The sequence below is a fragment of the Argopecten irradians genome, chromosome 1 (assembly GCF_041381155.1).
Source record: "Argopecten irradians isolate NY chromosome 1, Ai_NY, whole genome shotgun sequence".
In the NCBI taxonomy this organism is placed as follows: Eukaryota; Metazoa; Mollusca; class Bivalvia; order Pectinida; family Pectinidae; genus Argopecten; species Argopecten irradians.
This window is the reverse complement of record NC_091134.1, coordinates 45930071-45954859: the sequence shown is the minus strand read 5'-3', so window position 1 is coordinate 45954859 and position 24789 is coordinate 45930071. Positions and strand designations below refer to the sequence as shown.

At 35.3% G+C, this 24789-nt stretch overlaps 1 protein-coding gene across 1 annotated transcript; it reads left to right on the top strand.

Moving 5' to 3' along the window:
- Positions 1-276: 276 nt before the first annotated feature.
- LOC138328215 (uncharacterized) lies at positions 277-24202 on the top strand. The gene is made up of 10 exons (XM_069274955.1): positions 277-294; positions 3057-5344; positions 5682-5761; positions 6201-6887; positions 7348-7517; positions 8519-8720; positions 17137-17241; positions 17877-18101; positions 18336-18371; positions 18896-24202. Exons 1-10 carry the CDS (start codon positions 277-279, stop codon positions 19090-19092), a joined length of 4008 nt encoding a protein of 1335 aa, XP_069131056.1. The 3' UTR covers positions 19093-24202.
- The last annotated feature ends 587 nt before the right edge of the window (positions 24203-24789 follow it).

Below are 24789 nucleotides of genomic sequence, written 5' to 3'. Positions count from 1 at the left end.
AAGTATCAAGCTTATTTTAGAATGAAATATTATTATAACTTTATTAACATATATTGTATCTGTGATATATGTTTTCATGGAGAGCATTTAGAAAATTGTAACTTTTATATGTGATTGATGCAATAAAAAATATTCAAAAGAAAAATATTAGACTAACGTTAGGCCTAGTAGCTACATGTATATATAGCCTACAGGCCTTCAAGGGCCTGCCATCGATCTCGATCGTTTATACTCTTGATTTCGAAGGCAAACGTTGAGTGAGATTCAAAATTCAAGATGGCTGCTATAAGAGAAGTAGGTACGTCGGGTTAGTATTTATTTGATTCGAAGTAGTTTATGAAGAAGAGCAAGAAACAGGTTCGGGTAAAAGTTCGACTTGACTGTTGAATAATATAATTGATCATGTGAATACAATCACTTTTGAAACATTAAACGTTATTTTTTACGTTGTAGACAGTGATAAGCTAAGAAAACAGCTGACCAGTCGACTTTCGAACATGTTATGGGAGTAAGCATGGATGTGTACGTACAAAAACTGAACTGTTAATTACTAATTATATATATGTAAGCTTACTTAGGTCTAGCTACTATACTGTGGTAGCGGAAAAGATATCACCTTTTGACTGGAAAAGTCAGTCAGAAGGTGATATCTTTTCCGCTACAACAGTAGCTCACTTTCTTAGGTCAAACTAGAACGAATAATTATACCCAGTCTCCACTCCGTTCCGACCATCATTCCGAAATGTCCGTCCATCTTTCAGAGCTACATCATCACAGCTATTCGCAATTCTAATTAATAAGGTCAAACATATTTATGGGTCTTATGAAGCTTTATAATTAGACATAAAATGAAGGAATTGCAGCATTACTAAAAATAATTTCAGTTGAGACATGTCCCAAAGAATTTTAACATATGCCATCAAGGCATCATATCATGTTGTGCATTTACAAAAGTTATACAAATTTAAGCCATATCAATACTATTCCCATAACATGTGAGTCGACTGGTCAGCCGTATTTTTTTGGACTTTATTTTGCTGACTGTTAGACACTACGTAATGTTTCAAAAGTGTCTCGTCGTGCTATACCTCTAACATATATATTGTTGGGGTATATAAATACATACGGTGTATCAAAGAAACACAATTTAACTTAACAAAGCATGACCATTTATTGACTCATGCCCTATATATATATCCGGGCCTTGAACTCACGATCTACGGCACCGTGTTTCTTTGATAATACATACGGTATAATATGTATACAATTTATATAAAACTGATTTGTTGCTACCATTTACATGTACTATATGTTTAGCTTATGATTAGCATAGCAGACTCCCAAAAAAGTTTCCAAATATTATATAATCATATTGAACTTTCCAAGGGATACTTTTCTTTACTTAATCAATATGCAACGTCATTGTCTCTATACAGTATAAAGTAGTGACATCACAATAACATTGATCATGAGTTTTCATGTCATTCTTTGAAATTAATCTTGATCTTTATATAGTGGTATGAAAAAAAAGAATTTGTCAATCAGAAAGTCATGTTTATATCTAGTATGAATTAAAATAAAGAAAAAATAAATATGGGTATGCATGCACTAGAGAAATAGAAATAAAACGTAAAGAAACAAAAACACATAGCAATCTAAAATCCTTGATAGGACTGCTACATCAAACAAACCTTAATTAGCTATAGGGTAAGGAGGATTTTATTTCTTATTAAGCCTTAGGTGAGCGATACAGGCCTTTTTTTTTGTTTATGTATTTATTTATTTTTTAATTTTTGTTTTCAGTGTTATTATTGGATCACTATCAACAAGATTAAAGTTGAGGGGAAATATGGCAGTTCCTTTCTTTAATGATTTAGAAAACACGGTGTGTATCAAAACTTGGCTGTTAAGATAGAATCTGTATTGTACATGTATGTCTTATGAGTGGTATTTAATTCTTGGTCTGTATGATTATGAAATATCCATGACAGTGTAAGAAGTTTGGTGAAATTTTGAATGAAAATATATTCTTATTTTCAGCTCAAAATTGAGTCCAGCTCCTTGCATTGTTAGTCTTTGAGCTGAGAATTCATTTATTGTGGTAATATTTAGTTCTTTATATATCAACTAAGAAATAATGTTTGTTAGAATGGTGCTGAATCCCTTGTTATTTGCAGATTTATTGCCCCCTGTATTTTTGAAAAGTTTATCAAAGCCAAGTGAGCACATACATGTACATGTACTATACAAATTTACCTTGGCAGATAGAATTGATTCTGGCCATGGTGGTTTTACAACTCTCTCCTGATTCCAATTAAGGTTTATTACTATACTGTATATCAGAAAGGCATAAGATAATCTAGATATGAGATTTGAAGTAGAACATACTATTTACCATTTAAGGTGTTAATTTACAAAAGCTTGTTTTTAATTTGTGGTTAATTGTTTGATCCATGACTGATCTGCCAACAATCAGAATGGTTTTCCTTTTGATATGATATTGATACCCATCAGTTCAGTCTGCTAAATCTACCTATATTATAAGGCTCGTTTTTTTTTGGCCTAATACATATTACATATTTTTTAAAAGGTTACATGAGGTGACTATATATTTAACAAAAAAAAAACACTGGTAATATATAGACAGTTTCAGGGGACTATGATCAGATTACCTGTTATTTCTATGATTAGAAATATAGAAACTCATCACTATCTTGTAGTTGTAACTTGTTTATAGACCAATTGTAATCAACATTCTGAATTTTCCATATATAAGCTCTATTTTTATCATAATTTCCACACAAATATTTTTATCATTACTGCACAACTAGGTTGTGCAGTTTTTTCAACTGTTTTTTTTTTTTTAATTTTGTAGGATACCAGTTCTCTTGAACATTATGGACATGTAATGGAATATGACATGCTGTCAGTACTACAGTCAGTAGAAGTGTTTGAGGAATCACCAAAAGGCCACAGTCTAAGTACAGGAGAAAGGAATCAGTTCGATAAAGGAAGGTTTCATCACAAACCACATCCAAATGTACTGGGAGTTGTAGGAAGTAGGAGGGCATCAGATCAGTCTGATAAAGCAAAGTTACTTCCCAAAGAATGTACTAAGCAAAGCAAAAAGTTCCAAATGGAGTAAACGTAAATTAGGTGATGGATTGAAGAAATTACTTGGCTACTGGTCATGGCTTCTTGGGAAAAGGAAAAAACGTAAAGAGAAGAGGGAAACCAAAGACAAGACAAGAAAGATTTTTGATTTCAAGTGTCTAAGAAGAGATGAAACTGATCTCCACGATAAGAAAGAAAGATATGAAAGAAGAAATAAGACTGGAAACACCCAAAGTGATGCTACCACATCTGCTGTAGTAAGAGGTCCAGACAGCAATCAAGTAATCTTGCATGTGAAGACTTGTCCTTTCCTTCATGATGAATTATGTTTTAGTGATACTAACAGTTTTATAGATGTCCATTTCGGCTCTTTATTATCACTATCTTCCTTTCATGACCAGTTTGAAGGTGAACAGAATACTGTTGTTTCCAGAACTGTTGAGGCAGATGGAATACGTTTGGAAAACTACGAAGAGGATGAAAAGAGCGAGGAAACACTAGTAAAAGAAGTTGTCTCAGCTCCAAAGCAGTCAGCAAGCATTCAGTTAAAATCCTCTACCTTACAAAGAAGAAAGGGTCTTTATTTTCCATCATGTACTGCTGTTCAATGTACAGAAGATGTTGGAGAGTATAATCCAATACCTCATTCCAGTCCAAGAATGGAAAGTCTGGCTTCTGAAAACTCCAGTGAAAGTTGTAGAAAACACAATAATGTTGCAATTATCAAACCTTTGATAATTAAAAATCTTAGCAGCAGATGTAGTAAAGTACATGCAGAACCACAAGTGACCACAGCACCAATATATAGTCAGGATACAAGTCCCAATGACAAGGAATCCATGAAGTTGGACAAGTCTGAGATGGATAATTCTACTGAATCCAACAACCTTTCAAAATTCAGAGATATGGACAGGGGGGACTTTAAAGACAAGTTGCAATTGAAGGAAGGCTCAATTTCAAAGAAACAAGAAGTGACTAAATTACGTCCTGGAAGCTTCGAAGATTTTGTATTTCAGAAAGACAAAAGCAAATCTAGTGTATTGATGAATAGCAATTTGCAGCCCTGCTGTTCTTTTGCAGAAACAGTGACGTGTTATAACTGTAGCACTTATGGATGTACAACAGCGGGCTCAGGTCTAGTCCCGGCTCTATCTGTAAATCAACACAGGAAGTCTTCACCTTTGTCCTCCAAACGTCAAGCAGAAGAACCTTCTATCTTGCTGAAGGAATTATTCAAGATGTTTTTGATCTGGCTGTCATGGAGTGTACAGTTTCTGAAAGAAGAACAAGTCAAAGAAAGTAAATGCAGAAAAGTATCTGCATTAACACAGCATGAGACAAGTTCAGTGTCAGAAGAAAACTTAAAACAAGTTGAAACCACACCTGACAGTAAACAAAAAGAACCTAATCTGCTTGATGGATCACAACTGCTACATGATGCGGTTCCTGTTTCAGATCTGAATTCATCAGATGTTATAGAGCCTCTTCAAGTTTATGTTCCACCTGTTGGTCATTTAAACCCAGTTAATCTTGATAAACTTCTGAGTTACAGATGTCTTAATACTGAGCAGCCACATTCCAGATCTGCTCCTAGTAAGTCAAAACAAAATCCAGGCCTGAGGAAGAAGAAAAAGCATCTTCCTTGTAGGAGAAGTACATTGAAACCATTTGTACAATTACACACTAACTTAAAGTCAAGAACCTCAAGACGACATGCAAAGAAGGTGAATAGTTTGGAGAATTTTGTTTTTCAACGCAAAAATAGTGAAAAAAACTGTAAACATGGAAGACGAAATTACTTGAATGGATTTCTTGATGTGAGATCATATCTAGATGTGTTCATGTTTCCTTATAACAGGCCCAATGGCATGCCAGCTACCACAACAAATGGAACAACTGGAGCTGAAGGTGAAACACTTGGTGTAACAGCATCAAGACTTTCTATCAATGAAAGGCCTCCCACCACTGTCAATAGAGATGTTAATGTATTTGAACAGATAACTGCTGGAACAGTGACACAGAGTATGAGGTTTGAGTGGGCCAGATTTAAATCTTTCTGGTCCTTCCCTCTGTCATGCCCCATCGCACCAACTGCGTTAGCGAAGTATGGATTTTACTATACAGGAAATGAGGACAAGGTTTGCTGCTTCTGTTGTGGTGTGACGCATGGAAACTGGCAGAAAGGGGAGTCTGTCTACGCTGTGCATTATACAATATCAAAAACATGTCGGTGAGTATTAATTTTCTAGATATGATTGAAATCAGAGATGCTGTTCAATACCAAATACTCGTGTAAGGGTAACTTTTCACTTAATTTTAACTTGTACCAGGCACTGTAATAGCTTAGAACTCTAAATTCTCAGATTAAATTGAAGGTAAAAGAGGTTTGTTATTTTTGTTTTATCATATATAGCTAGATCTCATTTGAGAATCAAAACTGATTGATCCTTTTAAAAGAATTATTTGAGATGCTCTTAGAATTATATGATTTCGTTTCTGTTTAAAGAAGTAAAATAACATAAATAATATATATAGATGTTTAAAAGCTATGTTATTGGATTTTGTAGGTTCATGCGAGGGGATGATGTTGGAAATGTCCCTATACATGGTACTCATTCCGCTCTGAACCAGAGGGTTGGCAACGAAGGTAATTAATTAATTTATAAGGATACAGTATAATCACCACCCCAGTGGACCATAACGCATTATGTTTCATTGTAATTGGTTCAATACGTCAATTTGAGATACCAAAACAACGTTGGTAAAGAACATTTACCAATGCATTGATTAGTCCCACCTGCTGATGATTGTGACGTTATATTTGGACGTTATTGGTGGCAATCACCAGGCAGACAAATAGACAGTAATTAGTGTCTTGCCCACATCGTTTTGGTATCATGAAACCCAGGTATTAAAATGTTTGATTTGTGAATATAGAAGCAAGATACTGATAATACTGTTTAACTTTCCTGCACAAATGCTACTTACTTTACATATTCGATTCCATGTTCAATTCCAAATGCACCAGAAATCTTAATAGAAATATTTATATGTTAACTTGACACTGCCATTGTTCTTCCCTACAGAAACAGTATCAGTACCAACAGCAGAAGAAAGGGAACTAACTTCTTTACTTCAGACACCTGATAGTGTAACATCAATCTTGTTGGGACGAGAAAGAGATCAAGGAAACCTAGCATCACTTACACCCTCAGTGCCCGATCTTCGTGAAACACCAAATCGATTTGGAGGTGGCAGTCTTCAGAATGGTACTGATATCAGGAATGTCTTTAGAGGTGCATCTAATCTGCAAACAACACAAACATCTAATGCAAGCTCTTCTTCAGCATCTCGGACAAATACTCAACAACCCCTTACCCCATCGTCTGTTCCTAGTCAGACCACGACTCAAACAGCACAAGTGTCAGATCCTCAGCGGACATCAGCGGCTCCTAACACATCATCTGTATCACAGTCTGCAGTCAGTCAACCAAACCAAGTAGCCAGACAATCACAAATGGATACAATCGCAAACCAGCAGCGGCAACCTAATCAACAACAGCCAAGTACACTCGCTCAACGTCAACATCAACAACAGCAACAGAACCAGGGCGTAGGAGGGGCTGATAATGGTAACCTAGGGGTCAACACAACAAGGCCTCGCTACCCTAACTACGCTGTCCTGACAGTGAGGTCAAGTACATTCCATGGTTTCCCTAACCATCTGGATCAGACGCCCATACAGATGGCCAAGGCAGGCTTCTTTTATGCAGGTATGAATACATTATGTCCTTTAATTCTCTCACAGAAAAAATATTTCTGAATACCATGCACTCCTTAATCTTCATACATTTGTACTAACTTAATAAGTTATGTTTATTAGCTGAAGTGATGTGCGAGTATCATGAGGTCAGTATGACCTACATTTTGACCTTGACCTAATTAAAGAAGAAATTGTTTGATCTCTGTATTCCTTTATCTTTTGCCATAGGACGTCTTTATACTGTGGTCCTATAGGTTCACCTATCTAGACAGGGTGTATTGAAAAAGTAGGTCACTGTGACCTATTTGTTTGCCTACATTGATGAGGATTGTACAGACTGTAAAGTTACATGTTTTGAACTAATTTGTCACATAATGTCAGGTTGGTGACCCCATTCTTATTCATGTGGAACCCTGGCAATCTTTGTGAATTTTTTACAAATTGTATATACAATATTATTTATTACACAGGATATGGAGATTATGTAAGATGCTTCTTTTGTGGAGGGGGCCTTAGAAACTGGGAACCTGGAGATGATCCTTGGGTTGAACATGCCCGCTGGTTTCCACGCTGTGTTTATGTAAAACAAAACAAAGGTCAACCTTTCATTAACATGGTACTTCAGAGACAACGGGAGTTGGTAAGTGTAGACTTTGCAGATATGTTCTATATACGCGATACTGTAATTGAAGCATATGTCTTACAATGTTTCCAAAAATGAAAGTCAGCAGTACATGTAGATGTATTGATGTTACCTTTGACTTTTTAGGTCTTCTATGTGACCTTATGCCTTCTATGTGACCTCAGACCTTCTATGTGACCTCAGACCTTCTATGTGACCTTAGGTCTTCCATGTGACCTCAGATCTTCTATGTGACCTTAGACCTTGTATGTGACCTCATATCTTCTATGTGATCTTAGACCTTCTATGTGACCTCAGACCTTCTATGTGACCTTTGGTCTTCTATGTGACCTTAGACCTTCTATGTGACCTCAGACCTTCTATGTGACCTCAGACTGTGACCTCAGACCTTCTATGTGACATCAGACCTTCTATGTGACCTAAGACCTTCTTTGTGACCTCAGACCTTCTATGTGATCTCAGACCTTCTATGTGACCTCAGACCTTCTATGTGATCTTAGACCTTCTATGTGACCATAGGCCCTCTATGTGACCTTAGGCCTTTTCTGTGTGACCTCAGACCTTCTATGTGACCATAGGCCCTCTATGTGACCTCAGACCTTCTATATGACCTCAGACCTTCTATGTGACCTCGGACCTTCTATGTAACCTTAGGTTTTCTATATGACCTTTCGTATTTTCATACATTACAGTCTTTACTTTTCAAATGGTCCTTTGATTGAAATTGTTTTGTAGTGATAAAACTTTATGAATTTTAATTATCCACACAATTTGATATTTACAAATATCAGTTCATTAACAGTAATATAGATTTCCATTCATCTGTCATCATATGATTGTACATGGTGTAAATAAATAAATTGTACCAAAGGCATCCTCTCTTTCTTAATAAAACCACAGATCCAATTAATTGGCCTAATGAAATCATGAAATTATGTTGTGTGCTAATGTTGATAACTCAATTCTGATGTTTATTTCCATTTTTATGGATAATTTAGACACTACCCAATGAATACATCAGAACTACATCAGGAGACTCTACCACAACATCGACAGCCAGAGTCCAGACGGCCAGCATAATGGAAAACCAGTCTGGTTCAATCAGAGATACAACACCTGTAAATGATCCGACCACAACCTCTACAGCTAACACGGAAACTCGTCCTATGGCAACAATACAGCAACAAACACGCCCATCAGGTAATACTTACAAATATAGCACTACAACTTGTCAGATGTCGTCTGCATCTAATGTATAGTCTTTTGAGGAAAAAGTGGTAGGTAGGTGAAGGATGTAATATAGTCGTTGAGAATGAGTAGTTATAGTATTAATGATAAACATGCTACACACAGTCATATCACATTGCATCCAAACAGGCTAAGAAATGTGTGTCCTGATGGATGATATGACATTAATGTAAATGTAAAAATCAGGTTTATTTAAGGATTAACTTGAATAGATTTTTTATGTTATGGAGATATAACACAAAAATCTGAGTGTACTCTAAATAAACCGCGAAGCGGTTTATGATGAGAGTACACTCAGATTTTTGTGTTATATCTCCATAACATAAAAAATCTATTCAAATTAATCCTTATAATTCAATTTACTAAAGATAATCTCTTCAACATTTAAAATTCATTTTGGGACTCTTTTGTCTATGAAATTATTACGCCGTCATCTCAGCCAATCAGAAGCGACGTTACAAACGGCGACGCCATTTTTTCCTTTATGGGCTGATAAAGTAAATTTTTAAGCCAATGGAAATGCTCGTAACAAGCAACATTGAATTATGTTGCAATATTTTTATGATGGTACTCTTATTGTTTATACAATTTCACAAAAACAAATGGAAAAACTGAATTTTGCATATACTGAGTTATATCCCCTTGTGGTTAGATACCAATTGTGACGTCTTTACTTTTTGAGACAAAATCATATCATTTTCATGGAAATACAAACATGATGCTACCCTGGTTAACACATGTCACTATAACAATATCTACTAGCAAGGGCAGATAACTAATATGTAAATAAAGAATTGCTGGTAGGACTCCTAAAGGAGTTGTTGCATGGCCGCCCACGATCGATTTTTAATTTTTTGGTGCAAATACATCAATCGGCACATAATACATATCGGAACAGTACTTATTCCATGAATAGATTAATCTTGCGAATACAGCGCCACCTTTTATAAGTTTTACATCCGATTCCTACTTGTGCGCGTTTAATGTATCATATTAAGGCATACAAAAGCCAAAGATAAATTATTTTGGTGTAATAACATAGCATTTTGTATTATCTTTTTAACGATATACAATGCTTCATCATATCTGTTGGGGTTTTCTTGCAATTTCCTGTTTTGCTCTTATTTTTTCTTGAAAATAGAGCAATTTCATTTCATTAGTTTTTAGCCCACCATCATCAGATGGTGGGCTATTCAAATCGCCTTTCGTCCGTGGTCCGTCGTCCGTCCGTCCGTCCTTCCGTCCGTCCGTCCTTCCTTCCGTCCGTTAACAATTCTTGTTACCGCTATTTCTCAGAAAGTACTGAAGGGATCTTTCTCAAATTTCATATGTAGGTTCCCCTAGGACCCTAGTTGTGCATATTGCATTTTGCGACCGATCGGTCAACAAGATGGCCGACAGGCGGCCATCTTGGATTTTGATAGTTAAAGTTTGTTACCGCTATTTCTCAAAAAGTGCTGAAGGGATCTTTCTCAAATTTCATATGTAGGTTCCCCTAGGACCCTAGTTGTGCATATTGCATTTCGGGACCAATCGGTCAACAAGATGGCCGACAGGCGGCCATCTTGGATTTTGATAGTTAAAGGTTGTTACCGCTATTTCTCAAAAAGTGCTGAAGGGATCTTTCTCAAATTTCATATACAGGTTCCCCCAGGACCCTAGTTGTGCATATTGCATTTTGGGACCGATCAGTCAACAAGATGGCCGACAGGCGGCCATCTTGGATTTTGATAGTTAAAAGTTTGCTACCGCTATTTCTCAAAAAGAACTGAAGGGATCTTTCTCAAATTTCATATGTAGGTTCCCCTAGGACCCTAGTTGTGCATATTGCATTTTGGGACCGATCAGTCAACAAGATGGCCGACAGGCGGCCATCTTGGATTTTGATAGTTAAAGGTTGTTACCGCTATTTCTCAGAAAGTACTGAAGGGATCTTTCTCAAATTTCATATGTAGGTTCCCCTAGGACCCTAGTTGTGCATATTGCATTTTGCGACCGATCGGTCAACAAGATGGCCGACAGGCGGCCATCTTGGATTTTGATAGTTAAAGTTTGTTACCGCTATTTCTCAAAAAGTGCTGAAGGGATCTTTCTCAAATTTCATATGTAGGTTCCCCTAGGACCCTAGTTGTGCATATTGCATTTCGGGACCAATCGGTCAACAAGATGGCCGACAGGCGGCCATCTTGGATTTTGATAGTTAAAGGTTGTTACCGCTATTTCTCAAAAAGTGCTGAAGGGATCTTTCTCAAATTTCATATACAGGTTCCCCCAGGACCCTAGTTGTGCATATTGCATTTTGGGACCGATCAGTCAACAAGATGGCCGACAGGCGGCCATCTTGGATTTTGATAGTTAAAAGTTTGCTACCGCTATTTCTCAAAAAGAACTGAAGGGATCTTTCTCAAATTTCATATGTAGGTTCCCCTAGGACCCTAGTTGTGCATATTGCATTTTGGGACCGATCAGTCAACAAGATGGCCGACAGGCGGCCATCTTGGATTTTGATAGTTAAAGTTTGTTACCGCTGTTTCTCAAAAAGTACTGAAGGGATCTTTCTCAAATTTCATATGTAGGTTCACCTAGGACTCCAGTTGTGCATATTGCATTTTGGGACCGATCAGTCAACAAGATGGCTGACAGGCGGCCATCTTGGATTTTGATAGTTTAAGTTTGTTACCGCTATTTCTCAAAAAGAACTGAAGGGATCTTTCTCAAATTTCATATGTAGGTTCACCTAGGACCCTAGTTGTGCATATTGCATTTTGGGACCGATCAGTCAACAAGATGGCCGACAGGCGGCCATCTTGGATTTTGATAGTTAAAGTTTGTTATCGCTATTTCTCAGAAAGTACTGAAGGGATCTTTCTCAAATTCCAAGTATAGTTTCCCCTTGTACCCTAGTTGTGCATAGTACCTTTAAGGACTGCTCCATAATGCTTTTTGGGACTGACCTCAAATTTCATATGTAGGTTCACCTAGGACCCTAGTTGTGCATATTGCATTTTGGGACCGATCGGTCAACAAGATGGCCGACAGGCGGCCATCTTGGATTTTGATAGTTAAAGTTTGTTACCGCTATTTCTCAAAAAGTGCTGAAGGGATCTTTCTCAAATTTCATATGTAGGTTCCCCTAGGACCCTAGTTGTGCATATTGCATTTCGGGACCAATCGGTCAACAAGATGGCCGACAGGCGGCCATCTTGGATTTTGATAGTTAAAGGTTGTTACCGCTATTTCTCAAAAAGTGCTGAAGGGATCTTTCTCAAATTTCATATACAGGTTCCCCCAGGACCCTAGTTGTGCATATTGCATTTTGGGACCGATCAGTCAACAAGATGGCCGACAGGCGGCCATCTTGGATTTTGATAGTTAAAAGTTTGCTACCGCTATTTCTCAAAAAGAACTGAAGGGATCTTTCTCAAATTTCATATGTAGGTTCACCTAGGACCCTAGTTGTGCATATTGCATTTTGGGACCGATCAGTCAACAAGATGGCCGACAGGCGGCCATCTTGGATTTTGATAGTTAAAGTTTGTTACCGCTATTTCTCAAAAAGAACTGAAGGGATCTTTATCAAATTTCATATGTAGGTTCACCTAGGACTCCAGTTGTGCATATTGCATTTTGGGACCGATCAGTCAACAAGATGGCTGACAGGCGGCCATCTTGGATTTTGATAGTTTAAGTTTGTTACCGCTATTTCTCAAAAAGTACTGAAGAGATCTTTCTCAAATTTCATATATAGGTTCCCTAGGGCCCTAGTTGTGTATGTTGCATTTTGGGACCGATCGGTGAACAAAATGGCCGACAGGCGGCCATCTTGGATTTTGATAGTTTAAGTTTGTTACCGCTATTTCTCAAAAAGTACTGAAGGGATCTTTATCAAATTTCATATGTAGGTTCCCCTAGAACCCTAGTTGTGCATATTGCATTTTGGGACTGTTCGGTGAACAAGATGACCGACCGACGGCCATCTTGGATTTTGATAGTTAAAGTTTGTTATCGCTATTTCTCAGAAAGTACTGAAGGGATCTTTCTCAAATTCCAAGTATAGTTTCCCCTTGTACCCTAGTTGTGCATAGTACCTTTAAGGACTGCTCCATAATGCTTTTTGGGACTGATCGGTAAAAAAGATGGCCAACCGGCCGCCATCTTAGATTTCATTGTTGAAGTTTGTTACCACTTTTTCTTAGAAAGTACTATAGCGATCTGTCTCAAATTTTATATGTAGTGTGTTTGAAAAAGTTTGAAAAGCAGGGAAAAGATCCTCTTTCCATTGTCAGACATAAATCATTCTTTGGTGGGCGCCAAGATCCCTCTGGGATCTCTTGTGATAGATAAGTTTGTTACCGCTATTTCTCAGAAAGTACTGAAGCGATCTCGCTCAAATTTCATTTGTAGGTTCCCCTAGGGCCTTAGTTGTGCATATTGCATTTTAGGACCGATGGGTCAACAAGATGGCCGACAGGCAGCCATCTTGGATTTTGATAGTTGAAGTTTGTTACTGCTATTTCTAAAAAAGTAATGAAATGATCTGTTTCATATTTCATATATGTTGTATGTTTGGGAAAGTTTGAAAAGCAGAGAAAAGATCCCCCTTTCCATTGTCAGACGTAGATCATACTTTGGTGGGCGCCAAGATCCCTCTGGGATCTCTTGTTAATTAATTCCTTAGATAACAATGACAAACCCTGAGTACCCTAAAACTTAAAAAAGTAAAACGAAAACTGTCCTTCTCTCGGCTCTATCATGAATCATACTTGAGTAAAACGTATCCCATGTAAGTTGGTGTACCAAAGTTCGGTCGAACTGACATGTATTGACCTTTGACCTAGTTTTGCATATATATCATATAGGACTATTCACAAAATGTTAATTTTAGGGTCATATATTTGACTAGACAATCAAGCAAAATAAGGTCAATATCACATATATTTCCTACACCACTTGTCAGAAGTATTTCCTATTTTTGTCATCATGGGTTTATTTACAAATTGATAAGCAAATGCATCATTAAGCAAAACGTATACCGGTGTAATTTATATGTTGACCTTAGATATTTCTCAAAAGAATATACTGTTGTTTTGATATGTCATAAACATGTCATGGATAACTAGGATTTCATTCTTAAGCCAAACACCTCATATCTGACTATTATTCACACAATAAAACATGGTCAAACTATATACAGTAATGAAAAAAGAATCCAGTGGACTGAAATTGCGTAACTTTTTGGGGGCAACACATTGGATATTGCACGCTAGGAGCTCTTCAATAGACGTACTTGGTGTCTGATATATTTGTTTTAAATGTTACCATGAAAGTAGGTCAAGTAAACATATTATGTGGAGTAGTACAGACCCACTATCTGAGTTGTTTAGGCATTTCACCTATTGAAAAGCTGTTTTAAGATTTTCATACATTAGACCTGTCTGAAGCTCTTTATTCCAGCATACTGCAAGGTGTCTTAGTTATTGTCAAGAAGTCGTTTATGTTTGCCAATTTGGACCCTGTGATCTTGAATTAACGTTAAGGTCATTCATTTGACAAACAGCTTTGTAGCCCTTTATTCAAGAATACGTTAGGTCTAACATCATGTTTCGATGCCTTTCAGTTATTGAGAAGAAGTCGTTTGAATGAAAAGTGTATGCACGACTAACGGCGCACCAAGTACGATCACTATGTCACCCTGACCTATCGGGCAAGATGATTTAAGAACATTTGCCCTTCATCCCAACATGCTACATGTACAATACCAGGTCTCTAGTCCTCTTAATTATTCACAGAGAACTCGTTTAAAGATATTAGTCTATTTGACCCATGTAACCATAATGTAGGTCAAGGTCATTCATTTGAACAAACTTGGTAGTCCTTCATGCTAGCATTCTACAGTCCCAATATCAGATTCCAATGCCTCTTAGGTATTCACAATAAGTCGTTTAAAGTTTTCAGCCTATTTGACCCTTGTAACCTTAAATGAACTTGGTAGCCTTTCATGCCAGCATACTACAGGCCTTATCAGGTATCTAGGCATCTTAGTTATTCACAAGAAATCGTTTAAAGATTTAGCTTTTTTGACTTCTGTGACCTTGAATGAAGGTCAAGGTAATTCATTTCCACAAACTTGGTAGTCCTTCCAGCATTCTACATGCCTAATATCAGTTTCTTTGTGCCTTTCGGATATTGAGAAGAAGTCGTTTGAATGACAAGTTTTACGAAGGACGAAATGCGAACAGCGCACGACAATGGATGAAGCATGGTGACTATAGGTCATCCTGACCCTTCGGGTTAGATGACCTCATGACATTAAAATGAACTAATGGGCGTTAGAATTGTACCCACTGTCCTTATTGCATGATCTTATAAGGCGACCAAATTCAGAATCATATCTTAGCATCTCTCCTTCCTAACTTACTTTATACTTCCTAACGTCACCCTTGACACCTCCTCACGTTATGTCTTCGATTGTGAGGTAGGCCCTGGGCTCTGCCTCCTTACCGAGACACACCCTGCTTAGCGTTCAGCATTAAGCAAGTAGGACGACTGGTTCGCCTGTTGTCAGTATAATGTGACTGGGTGGGATGTGTTGCTTGGTGTCTTCGGCGGCATGTTTCAGTGATATAGCACTATGAAAAGGACAAGAGTTCCACTATAGAAGAAGACACAACATGAATATAACGCAGTCTCCCATATCACATACCAGGCACTTCATACACGCGAGACACTGCATACATGGATGCTGTCCTTACATGACCCTGGCTGTTAATAGGACGTTGATTTAATCAAACAAACATTAAAAATGATTTAATAGAGCCAAGAATGCAGGAATCGGTCTACTGCGAAAGCAAACTGGTTGATTCGCTGATTTTTTACTGACGTACTACTACAGCTATAGTCATTTAAGGACGGCATCCGGTGTATGTCATTTGATATATTCTACGGTGTTGCCCCACCAAAGGACAGAACCAAGAGATTTTTCCCCAGAATTAATTTAGTAACAATAGTATTTTTTTTTAAATAGTAATATCAACATTGACCGACATATTATGATTTAAACTAATTGATATGCGTATTACGGTCTCCTTTTGTTCTAAGAAGTTAGACGAAAATCTCTAGCAAAATGAAGCTGCTAGAAAGCGATGGCCATTGAAGGATGCACTTTCATGAAGGATGTTGGATGAGAAAAAGCTTATACTTATGTAATCAGTACCTGGTAAACTTTTTGTTAGTATTATTTCGCGATACCTATAGGCTACTAACGGTAAACTGAGACATTGAGCCTCGTCTGATGTCTGATTGACGCCAGCAAAAAAGGTACCAAATTTTGTCGCCTTTTACGATCATGCAATTGGTATAGCAGGTGCAATTCTAACGCCCTTCATGAGACGATGGCAACATTGATTGTTCCCTTTAACCGTGGGCAAAGGACACATACTGTCGTATTTGATCTTTATTACCTTAATGCTTATACAGTTTCTGGAATGCAACATGTCATTGTGTATATGTTAAATCACAACTGTCAGTATTATGTGCCTACTCTTTCAAAACGGATAAGTAGAATTTCCGAAAAATAGTATAAACATGAGTTTATGATGATAATTTCAAGGTTTGGTCGAAACACACATCTCATCATCACGTTCTACTCTTACAGTAAAGTCGATAATATATGACAGTGTACTCTCAGTACTTTGATATTATGGAAAAAACAGGGGGTAGGGGAAATTAATCTAAAAAAAACGTGGCATATCCAGTAATTCATCAACTTGAGCTGTTTATGGTGAAACGATGATAATCTGAATATAATTTTAAACATCAAAATTTTAGGGTACTCGAGTAGTGCATTACTTATTCTGTCGCTCAAACGAAAAATAAAAACTTCAAAAAGTCGTATTTTCTGTCATATTTGATATTTACGTTCGATTTGTGATAGAATGATATTGGATACAACCAAGTGTGATATGTCGTTAAAAAGGCATTTTTATGTGGTATTTTCAATCACAACGAAAACGCGATTTAAGTGTTTTTACTATGACTTATGCCAGGTAAAAGGCCCAATAGGCTTTAAATACCAGTGTTATTGTAGGGGGCGCTGTAGTCATAATAATAGTCCAATCAGGTTTTAAGTATTATAGATGTATGTGTATTAATGCAATTAACTAATTTGAATTCAAAAATCAAAAATTTATCGTGGGCGGATTTTCACCCTATATGCAACACCTCCTTTATAAATATTTTGATGGTATTCATATCATGGTATAGTTTTTATCTTTTGATCTGTGATAGCTATAGATGCTAGGAATTGGTATACTGATAAACAATATTGCTTATATTCTTGGCATTAATTATTTGACATATTCATCTTTAGTTACTGATGAGGAAATGACATCTCCAGCTGTACTCAGCATCAGAGAAATGGGCTACAGTAATGACGTGATAAAAGCAGCAATTCAACAACTCCGCCGCAACCAAGGTAAAACTCACACAATGCTATCCATTTAGTACTCTTTATCAAATGAAATAGGCTCGGTTATATCCTGGTCTTAAAATTATCAGCAATTGTCAAAGATTTTGTATCTTTTATGTTTTTGAGATGAGTCTTGGCTAATTGTTATAACAGTTGTACCCTATAGTTAATTGGTTTGTAGAATTGCTAAATTTATAAATTTATATCCCCTTCCATATTTTGCAGACTTTAATTTTCCTAGAAACTGTCTCAGAATTTATCCGTGTTGAGAAACTGTCTCAGAACTTATCCGTGTTGAGAAACTGTCTCAGAACTTATCCGTGTTGAGCTTTCAAAGACATGTGCCTGTTTGCTCATGATCAAGTTTATGCATTGAAGTACAACATCCACTGCAGATGTATGGGAGTTACTCCCCTTTGTATAGGTTTTGTTGACAGAATCTTATCCTGTCTAGCTATAGGTATACAGATACTATGGTCGTTTTTTCATGTATATCACAATTATGGTTTGGGAAAGAATAGGAATATTTATTAGTTGGGTCAATTGGTGAACCATATTTTCATAGCAAAGAAAATGAAATATCCACTTTAATGTATTTGCTTGTAGAGTATTTTATGATTTTACATATTTGTTCGTTATAGGTCCTGTGCCGTTATCTGCTGAAGCGTTGGTGGAGATTATCTTTGGTTTGGGAGATGACATACCCCCAGAGAGACCTAATGAAACCCAGACAGGACAAAGCATTACCCAAGCTCCCCGAACAGGAACTCCTCCAAGCATTGAGAGTCTTTCGTCTGGTAGTAATACCTCTGAACCACAGACGGAGGCTGCAACAAGTGAACCTAGATCCCCGCACAGACCAAGAGGTTTGATTATTTTTTTTCTATAAAATCACTTATTCGTCCTGAATTTGTTCTAAATCGCAAAATGTATTAAGTTGCCCCATTTTATAACTCCAGACTAAATAAAGTATCAGAATTTGAAATTGTGACAAAATTTTCAAATAATTCTGTTTGTATCATTCGTGCCTCATAAAAGGTTTCTATTTGTGAGCGCCATGCTTTATTGAATTCTATCTATGGTCTTAATTTCCTTTTTAGGTGGAGAAGCATCAAGTCGTGCATACACAGAAGAAGGTAACATAAATCACTTTTAATTCTTAAGATATTTTGTGTGTTTCAAAAGTATTTTATTTCAATCGTAGACTCTTGAAGACCATTATATGGATTTTTCATATTTTCATACTTTGATAATGTTCATGCTAATTCAGCAATTAACTTGGTCTAAAGGTATTTACCTATTTCGTTGTAAGAAGTGTTGTCAACATTTATAAATCTATAACCACTTGATGAAAGATCTTATCATTTTGAATGAAAATTTTGATTATATTTAAAGGAAACTCCATTTCTTGGACCATGATGTGTGTATTATTTTGCTTCAGGAACAGGGAATCATTTGTTGAAACTATTATTTGTTTAAAAAATCCATATTTTTGGTGATATAATGTGTGAAATTGAAATCAGACTCTGTCAATACTACAAAAAAAACCTAATTAAACTTCAATTTCTGTTGTTATTTATCTGTAGAATTGAAATCCAATGATGAAGAAAAAATGAGGGAATGACATTATTTTGTCTGATTGACTGCATTTTATTTGTAGAATTGAAATCCATCCAAGACGAAAACAACCAGCTGAAGGAGCAGATGAAATGTAAGATCTGTATGGACAACCTGGTGTGTATATCTTTCCTGCCCTGTGGACATCTGTGTTGTTGTGCTGAATGTGCACCAGCTATGGTCAAATGTCCAATATGTAGACAGATCATACGTGGCTCCGTGAGGACTTATTTATCCTAAAAACTTAACTCTGGTATGTATTTGCATATTTTAGAGTTATCTGCCCATGTGGGTGGGTATTGATCATTACGTCATATGTTTGTAATTTTCACTCACAAACAAATGACGTTACAATCAATACCTACCCATAAGGGCAGATATCTCTGGTATCTAATATACATAAAAACAGTACAGTAGGGGAAAATAGGTCTATAATTCAGTTAAGATAATATATTCATTTTCATGCAGAGTTGTCTGCTCTTGTGAGCAGATATTAATTTTTACATCATAAGTTTGGTTGATTAAAGTCAAAGATTTAACAATCAATATCTTCTCGAAAGGAATATTGAAATATAACATATAAGATGTAGATATTCCACATGGTTATATCTAATTTTAATGTGTGATCGTCTCATTTGGATATCCTGAATTCGAAGGATATCTCGGTTTGACTTGATCGGCAAAAAAACAAGAAAATAAATTAATATCAAGTGTATGGATTTACTTCCTTAGATTCCTCTACAGATAAAGAATCTTTTCAATCACAACCACCTACCGGTCTGCTTTTAAAGCTCTAAACCAACATTGAGCTTCATATGGCATGTCTAGCCCAGATAATTTTCTCTGATCACATCATGAAAAGCAGTATGAAAAAATAAATATATATATATATCTTTCATATACACTGCCCTCCAAACGTTCTGTTACAAGTGCAGTTTTACAGATATCTATGAAATAATAAAGATGTAAAACTTTTTCATACAGGCATCAATATATATATTATTTATGACCTTATTTATCTTTAACTCATTGATTGTTTTTCAAAAGAGTTTTCTCAGAGATAAATCACCAGCAAATTTTAACATATGTAACAGAACTTTTGGAGGGCAGTGCATACTGTCACAAAACTTCAACAGTTTTAATCACAATTTCCTTGTTTCTGATAATGATTCTAATGTTTTTCAAATCATTGATTCTTGATAAAAACAAGCGAAACACATTGTAAAAGTTGTGACAAAAGTAGCAAATCTACCATTGATGTAGAAGAAACTTTGTCGCAGATTGCCAGTTAATTCTTATAAATTACACCATTAAGTCATTTATAATGTCACACACATTAAACCATGTTTTAGATTTGCTGAGGTCTTTGATTCTTAGAGTCACTTATTTTAGCCTCACTCACTGCCATAAAGTTGTGGAAAACCACTTAATTATTGAATAACTGGCAAAATTATTGAATAACTGGCAAAAAAAAAAAAAAAAAGGAAGATTTGTTGCTCCACTGTGTACTTACACCAGTTGTAAGATTGGTATTGTATGGTTTTAGATATACATGTATTAAAGATAAATGGGAAAGTTATTTTTTTCTAGCTCCTTCAATATTCTACAAAAATCTACCATTGAAGTAAAGAACAATAAAAGCAACAGCTACAAAAATGAATAGAAAATAAGTATAAATAAAAACAAGCAATGTTACAGCAATTTAATATGAAAATACTACCAACAAAATAGAAAATACCAACAAAGCTAAGATCAAGCAAAAATCATGGACAAAGCTGTAAAAATTAAAAAAAAATTATATTCAAATACAGATACTGTATCATATGTAAGATTGTACTTAACATGCCTGACTCCATGTTTTTTGTACATGTATGTCGTGTCATTCAAAAGGATGCAGAAATATTACTTGAGTTTGTCTAACCGACTATTTAGTTAGTGTTACTATATATGTTTATCTATGGTGGGGGTCGGCCATCTTTTTATTTGTAACTGTGACAGAAACATCACTTAGCTGATGCTTCCTGTAGTTACCCTTGCATTAAAAACACAAAAAAATACTAGCACCTAACACAAACATGTATGTATAAAACACATAATGATAATCTTGCATAACAATTTTGCAAACACAATATTATCACACAAACAGACTCTCAACAAAAACCAATGGTTAAATTAATTGAATTCAAATAATTTTAATTCGTACATGTATTGCATGATTTTGTTAACGTTTTTCTATGAAAATTACTTCGTAAATTCTTATAGAACAATATAATTACATATAAAAGATCAGAACATTTACAACAGGCAAAGTATAAAGACAATTATGTCTGACCATAATTTTGAGTCATCAAGAACAATGTGAAGACTTTACAAACGACCAAATAAGAAATAAAAGCCACAGCTTGGTATTTAGCAACAAAACAGCTTTGTCTTCATCTATTTGAAAATTGCTTTTGCTCATAAGACATGTTGTCTGGTTTGATCAAAGACATCTATGTTTTTCAAAATGGATAACGAAATGGACACTGAATGATGCTTTGTTCTTTTTATTCGCAAAAAGGGATATATAATATATGAGTATTTGAATAACATGACATTTTGTAAAATGTCTTTAAAGACATCATGGCTATAACACTTCCTTTGTCTGAGCTGGAATATTTCTCAGCAATTTTTTTTGAGGATTTTTTTTCAGCAGATTTACAATATGACAGTGCAAAGTAGCACATCAATTTTCATGATGCTTAACATCACATTGTAAACAAATTTTAAATATTTTGCTGGTAAAAAAGCCGTCTGTTATAGCAAAGAAGTCTTAAGTAAAAACAAATTGTCATGAAAATCAGCTAGCTGGTATACATTAGAAAAGAAGATATCTTTTATGTAATTAAACAATGATATCAATGGTATCAATATTTGTGTAGTGTTAGCTTCACAAATAGGTAATACTGATACTTCCACATTGTAATGTGACTAGTGTATTTAACAATATAATTATGGTAGATGTTATGCTGTAATTACAACTAACTGTATATTTCATTTTTGTGTGCTTATAGTGTTAATGCATATATGTACATGATCAAAATTCACTTTAATGTATTAATGTAAAAAAGAGGGAAGATCCGTTGTCAGGAAGAACTTTTAAATGTTAAAACTTAAAAGACCCGGAGTATCATTCTTTTATCATCTGATTGTCGCAGCCTTTGTATAGTTTGTAATTATAGTTCTGTAGTGAGAGGGCTTCATTTCAGTTGAAAAATTTGTCCTCTATCCCATTGTGTATAAAATATTAAAACAAAATATGTTTAAATTAACGTAGAATAACTGACCATTTCTCAGTTCTCGTTTTGAGGAAACTACTACAAGGCTATACCTCGTATTTAGAGAAGTGATTGTTGCACTTAGTTATTAATATAAGGAAGATTTGTTATACCCTTATACAATCGTTTCTATATAAACTCTATTGACAAAAATGCCAATAAATGAAATGTTCCGATGAGTGGTCCAAAGAACTGTTAAAATCGACTATTAAAATGTGCTGTTGGACCGGAGTGACGTCACACCTACAATTCGTGACGTCAATGCTTTGTTTTGAGTCAATGGGTAAAACAAAACAGTTATCGACTGGGTTTTCGGGCAACATATGCTTTGTTGGACCCTCAAACAACTGTTGCCTTTGGCCTTCGGCCTCTGGCAACAGTTTGTCATCCCAGTCAACAATTGTATAATGTTCACCAAATATATTACATAGATATCTACAGCTAGCTTATAGAGAAAGAACGGTTTACAGGAAAACATTTTATTGATTTATAAGACAAAAACTTATCATGAGTAGATATCTTTAAGTGATGATTTAAGAATATTATTACCATTATATTAATTAAAGAAACATATGTTAACGGATTGAGATATTATATCATAGTCCCCCAAATCTGCCAACAGATTTTTTGATTTTTTTTTTACCTAATGTATGGGCAGATTTTGCGGACTAACAATGTCATTGAAAGGGTCCATGGCACTATGCCTTTTATGGACTGTAGTACTCATTGCGCATCCACCAAAAGAAAAATATGTTAGTTTAGTATTTTTTGTGTTCATTAGACATATATTTACCCGAAAAAAATCACCATTAATTGTTCAAATGATGAGTATCATTTATGCTCTGTCGGCGGTGGTGCATCATTAAGTAATAAAGGTGTGATTGATTTGAGCGTAATTTTATAATGTACCCTACCATATATAGTTAGTTGTTTGAACTGAACAACACTGGTTTTAAACTATTGATTCACACTTGTGATTGATGTATACAATGTATATATGTATAGTGGATATGGTGAAACTTCCGAAGCATTTGTTCCTGACATTTTATGACAAAATATCAACATCAAGTGTTTTAGAGGTGCAACAATACAATATGTATCATGATACATGTTTCACGATATACGATACATATTCCATAAATGTTCTTGATGTAGTTTTATGTAGAATTGCGATTTTTATGTTTAAATAATGTAAATATTTTTTGACACAGTAGCACATCATTTTTTTTTATTATACTTATCATCACATTGTAAACAAATTTTAAATATTGTGCAGGTAAAAAACCGTCTGTTATAACCAAGAATATAGTATACGTTACTAAAATAGATGCAATTAATTAAACAATGATATAAATATGTGTGTAGTGTTAATTTAACAAATAAGTAATATTGATACTTGTATTGTAAAGTGAGAGGTGTATTTAACAACCTAATTAAGGGAGATGTTATGCTGTAGTTACAACTTACTGTATATTTTATTTTGGTGTGCTTATAGTGTTACTGCATATAAATATGTCTTGGGATAAAAAAAATGTTGTTGTAATTATTATAATTATAAAGAACGTGTTAATATTATTATGTATAATTTGATGTTAAAGAAACTAAACAAAAGGTATGCAGCGGAAACGTACATATTAAGTAAGAAAGTAAAATTACCAACTTCACATAGGATCAACAATTAAGTATTAAAATTAAAAAGTCCCGGAGTTATCTTTCTTTTATCATCCAATAGTCGCAGCCATTGTATATGCTATATTTTATTTTATTTGTGTTAATCACACATATATTTACCCGAATAATCACCATTTATTGTGCGGTGGTGCATCATTAAGAAATAAAGGTGTGATATTTTTTTTGAGTATCTAATCAGACTCCCAGCTATCCAGCTGTTAACGTTATAATTATACGCTACCATATATAGTTAGTTGTTTGAAAAGCATTGGCGTTAACACTATTGATTCAGACTTGTGATTGATGTATATATATGTATATACATATAGTGGATATGGTGAAATAAAGGTACTTAACAAGCATTTGGTCTTGACTTTTTATGACAAAATATTAAAGTCATTCTTTTAGAGATGCAACAATACGTTATGACTCCCGATATACGATATATATTCCATTTTCCATAAATGCTCTTTATGTAGTTTTATGTAGAATTGCATTTTTTTATAAATGTTTTGTAAATATATTTTAGGGGGGGATCCCATTTTAATAGTAAGAGAAATATCGCCATTCAATATGTATTGTGATTAATGGTTGGACCTCTACAATCAGTCTTTACTCTAAATTGGATTGGACGAACGAATTGTACCTGACACCATGCATCATAAATCAGGAAAAATAAGATATAAATGATATCAAAGAAACATGACCAGATACTAACTGGACACCCTTGTATTTTTTTCTGTGTTGCTCGTTGCATTGGAAAATAGATGACATACGCCAAGTTGTTAGGTATCTGAATTTCTACAATAGCCCTTTGCATTTCCTCTTGTGCGGTGCGAGTTCTACATGTACGTGTGGTTAGCATTAAACATAGGTCGATGATTTTTCTCGGGACTGCGACTTTCGTCCAATAACAAAATATGTGTATCCTTTACTGACCACACCGAAA

Bases quoted from the DNA above. Each gene is read 5' to 3' on its own strand.
- LOC138328215 (XM_069274955.1), top strand. The intron at 7,518-8,518 runs GTAAGTGTAGAC...TGGATAATTTAG, and splicing joins TTCAGAGACAACGGGAGTTG to ACACTACCCAATGAATACAT. The intron at 18,372-18,895 runs GTAACATAAATC...TTTTATTTGTAG, and splicing joins TCGTGCATACACAGAAGAAG to AATTGAAATCCATCCAAGAC.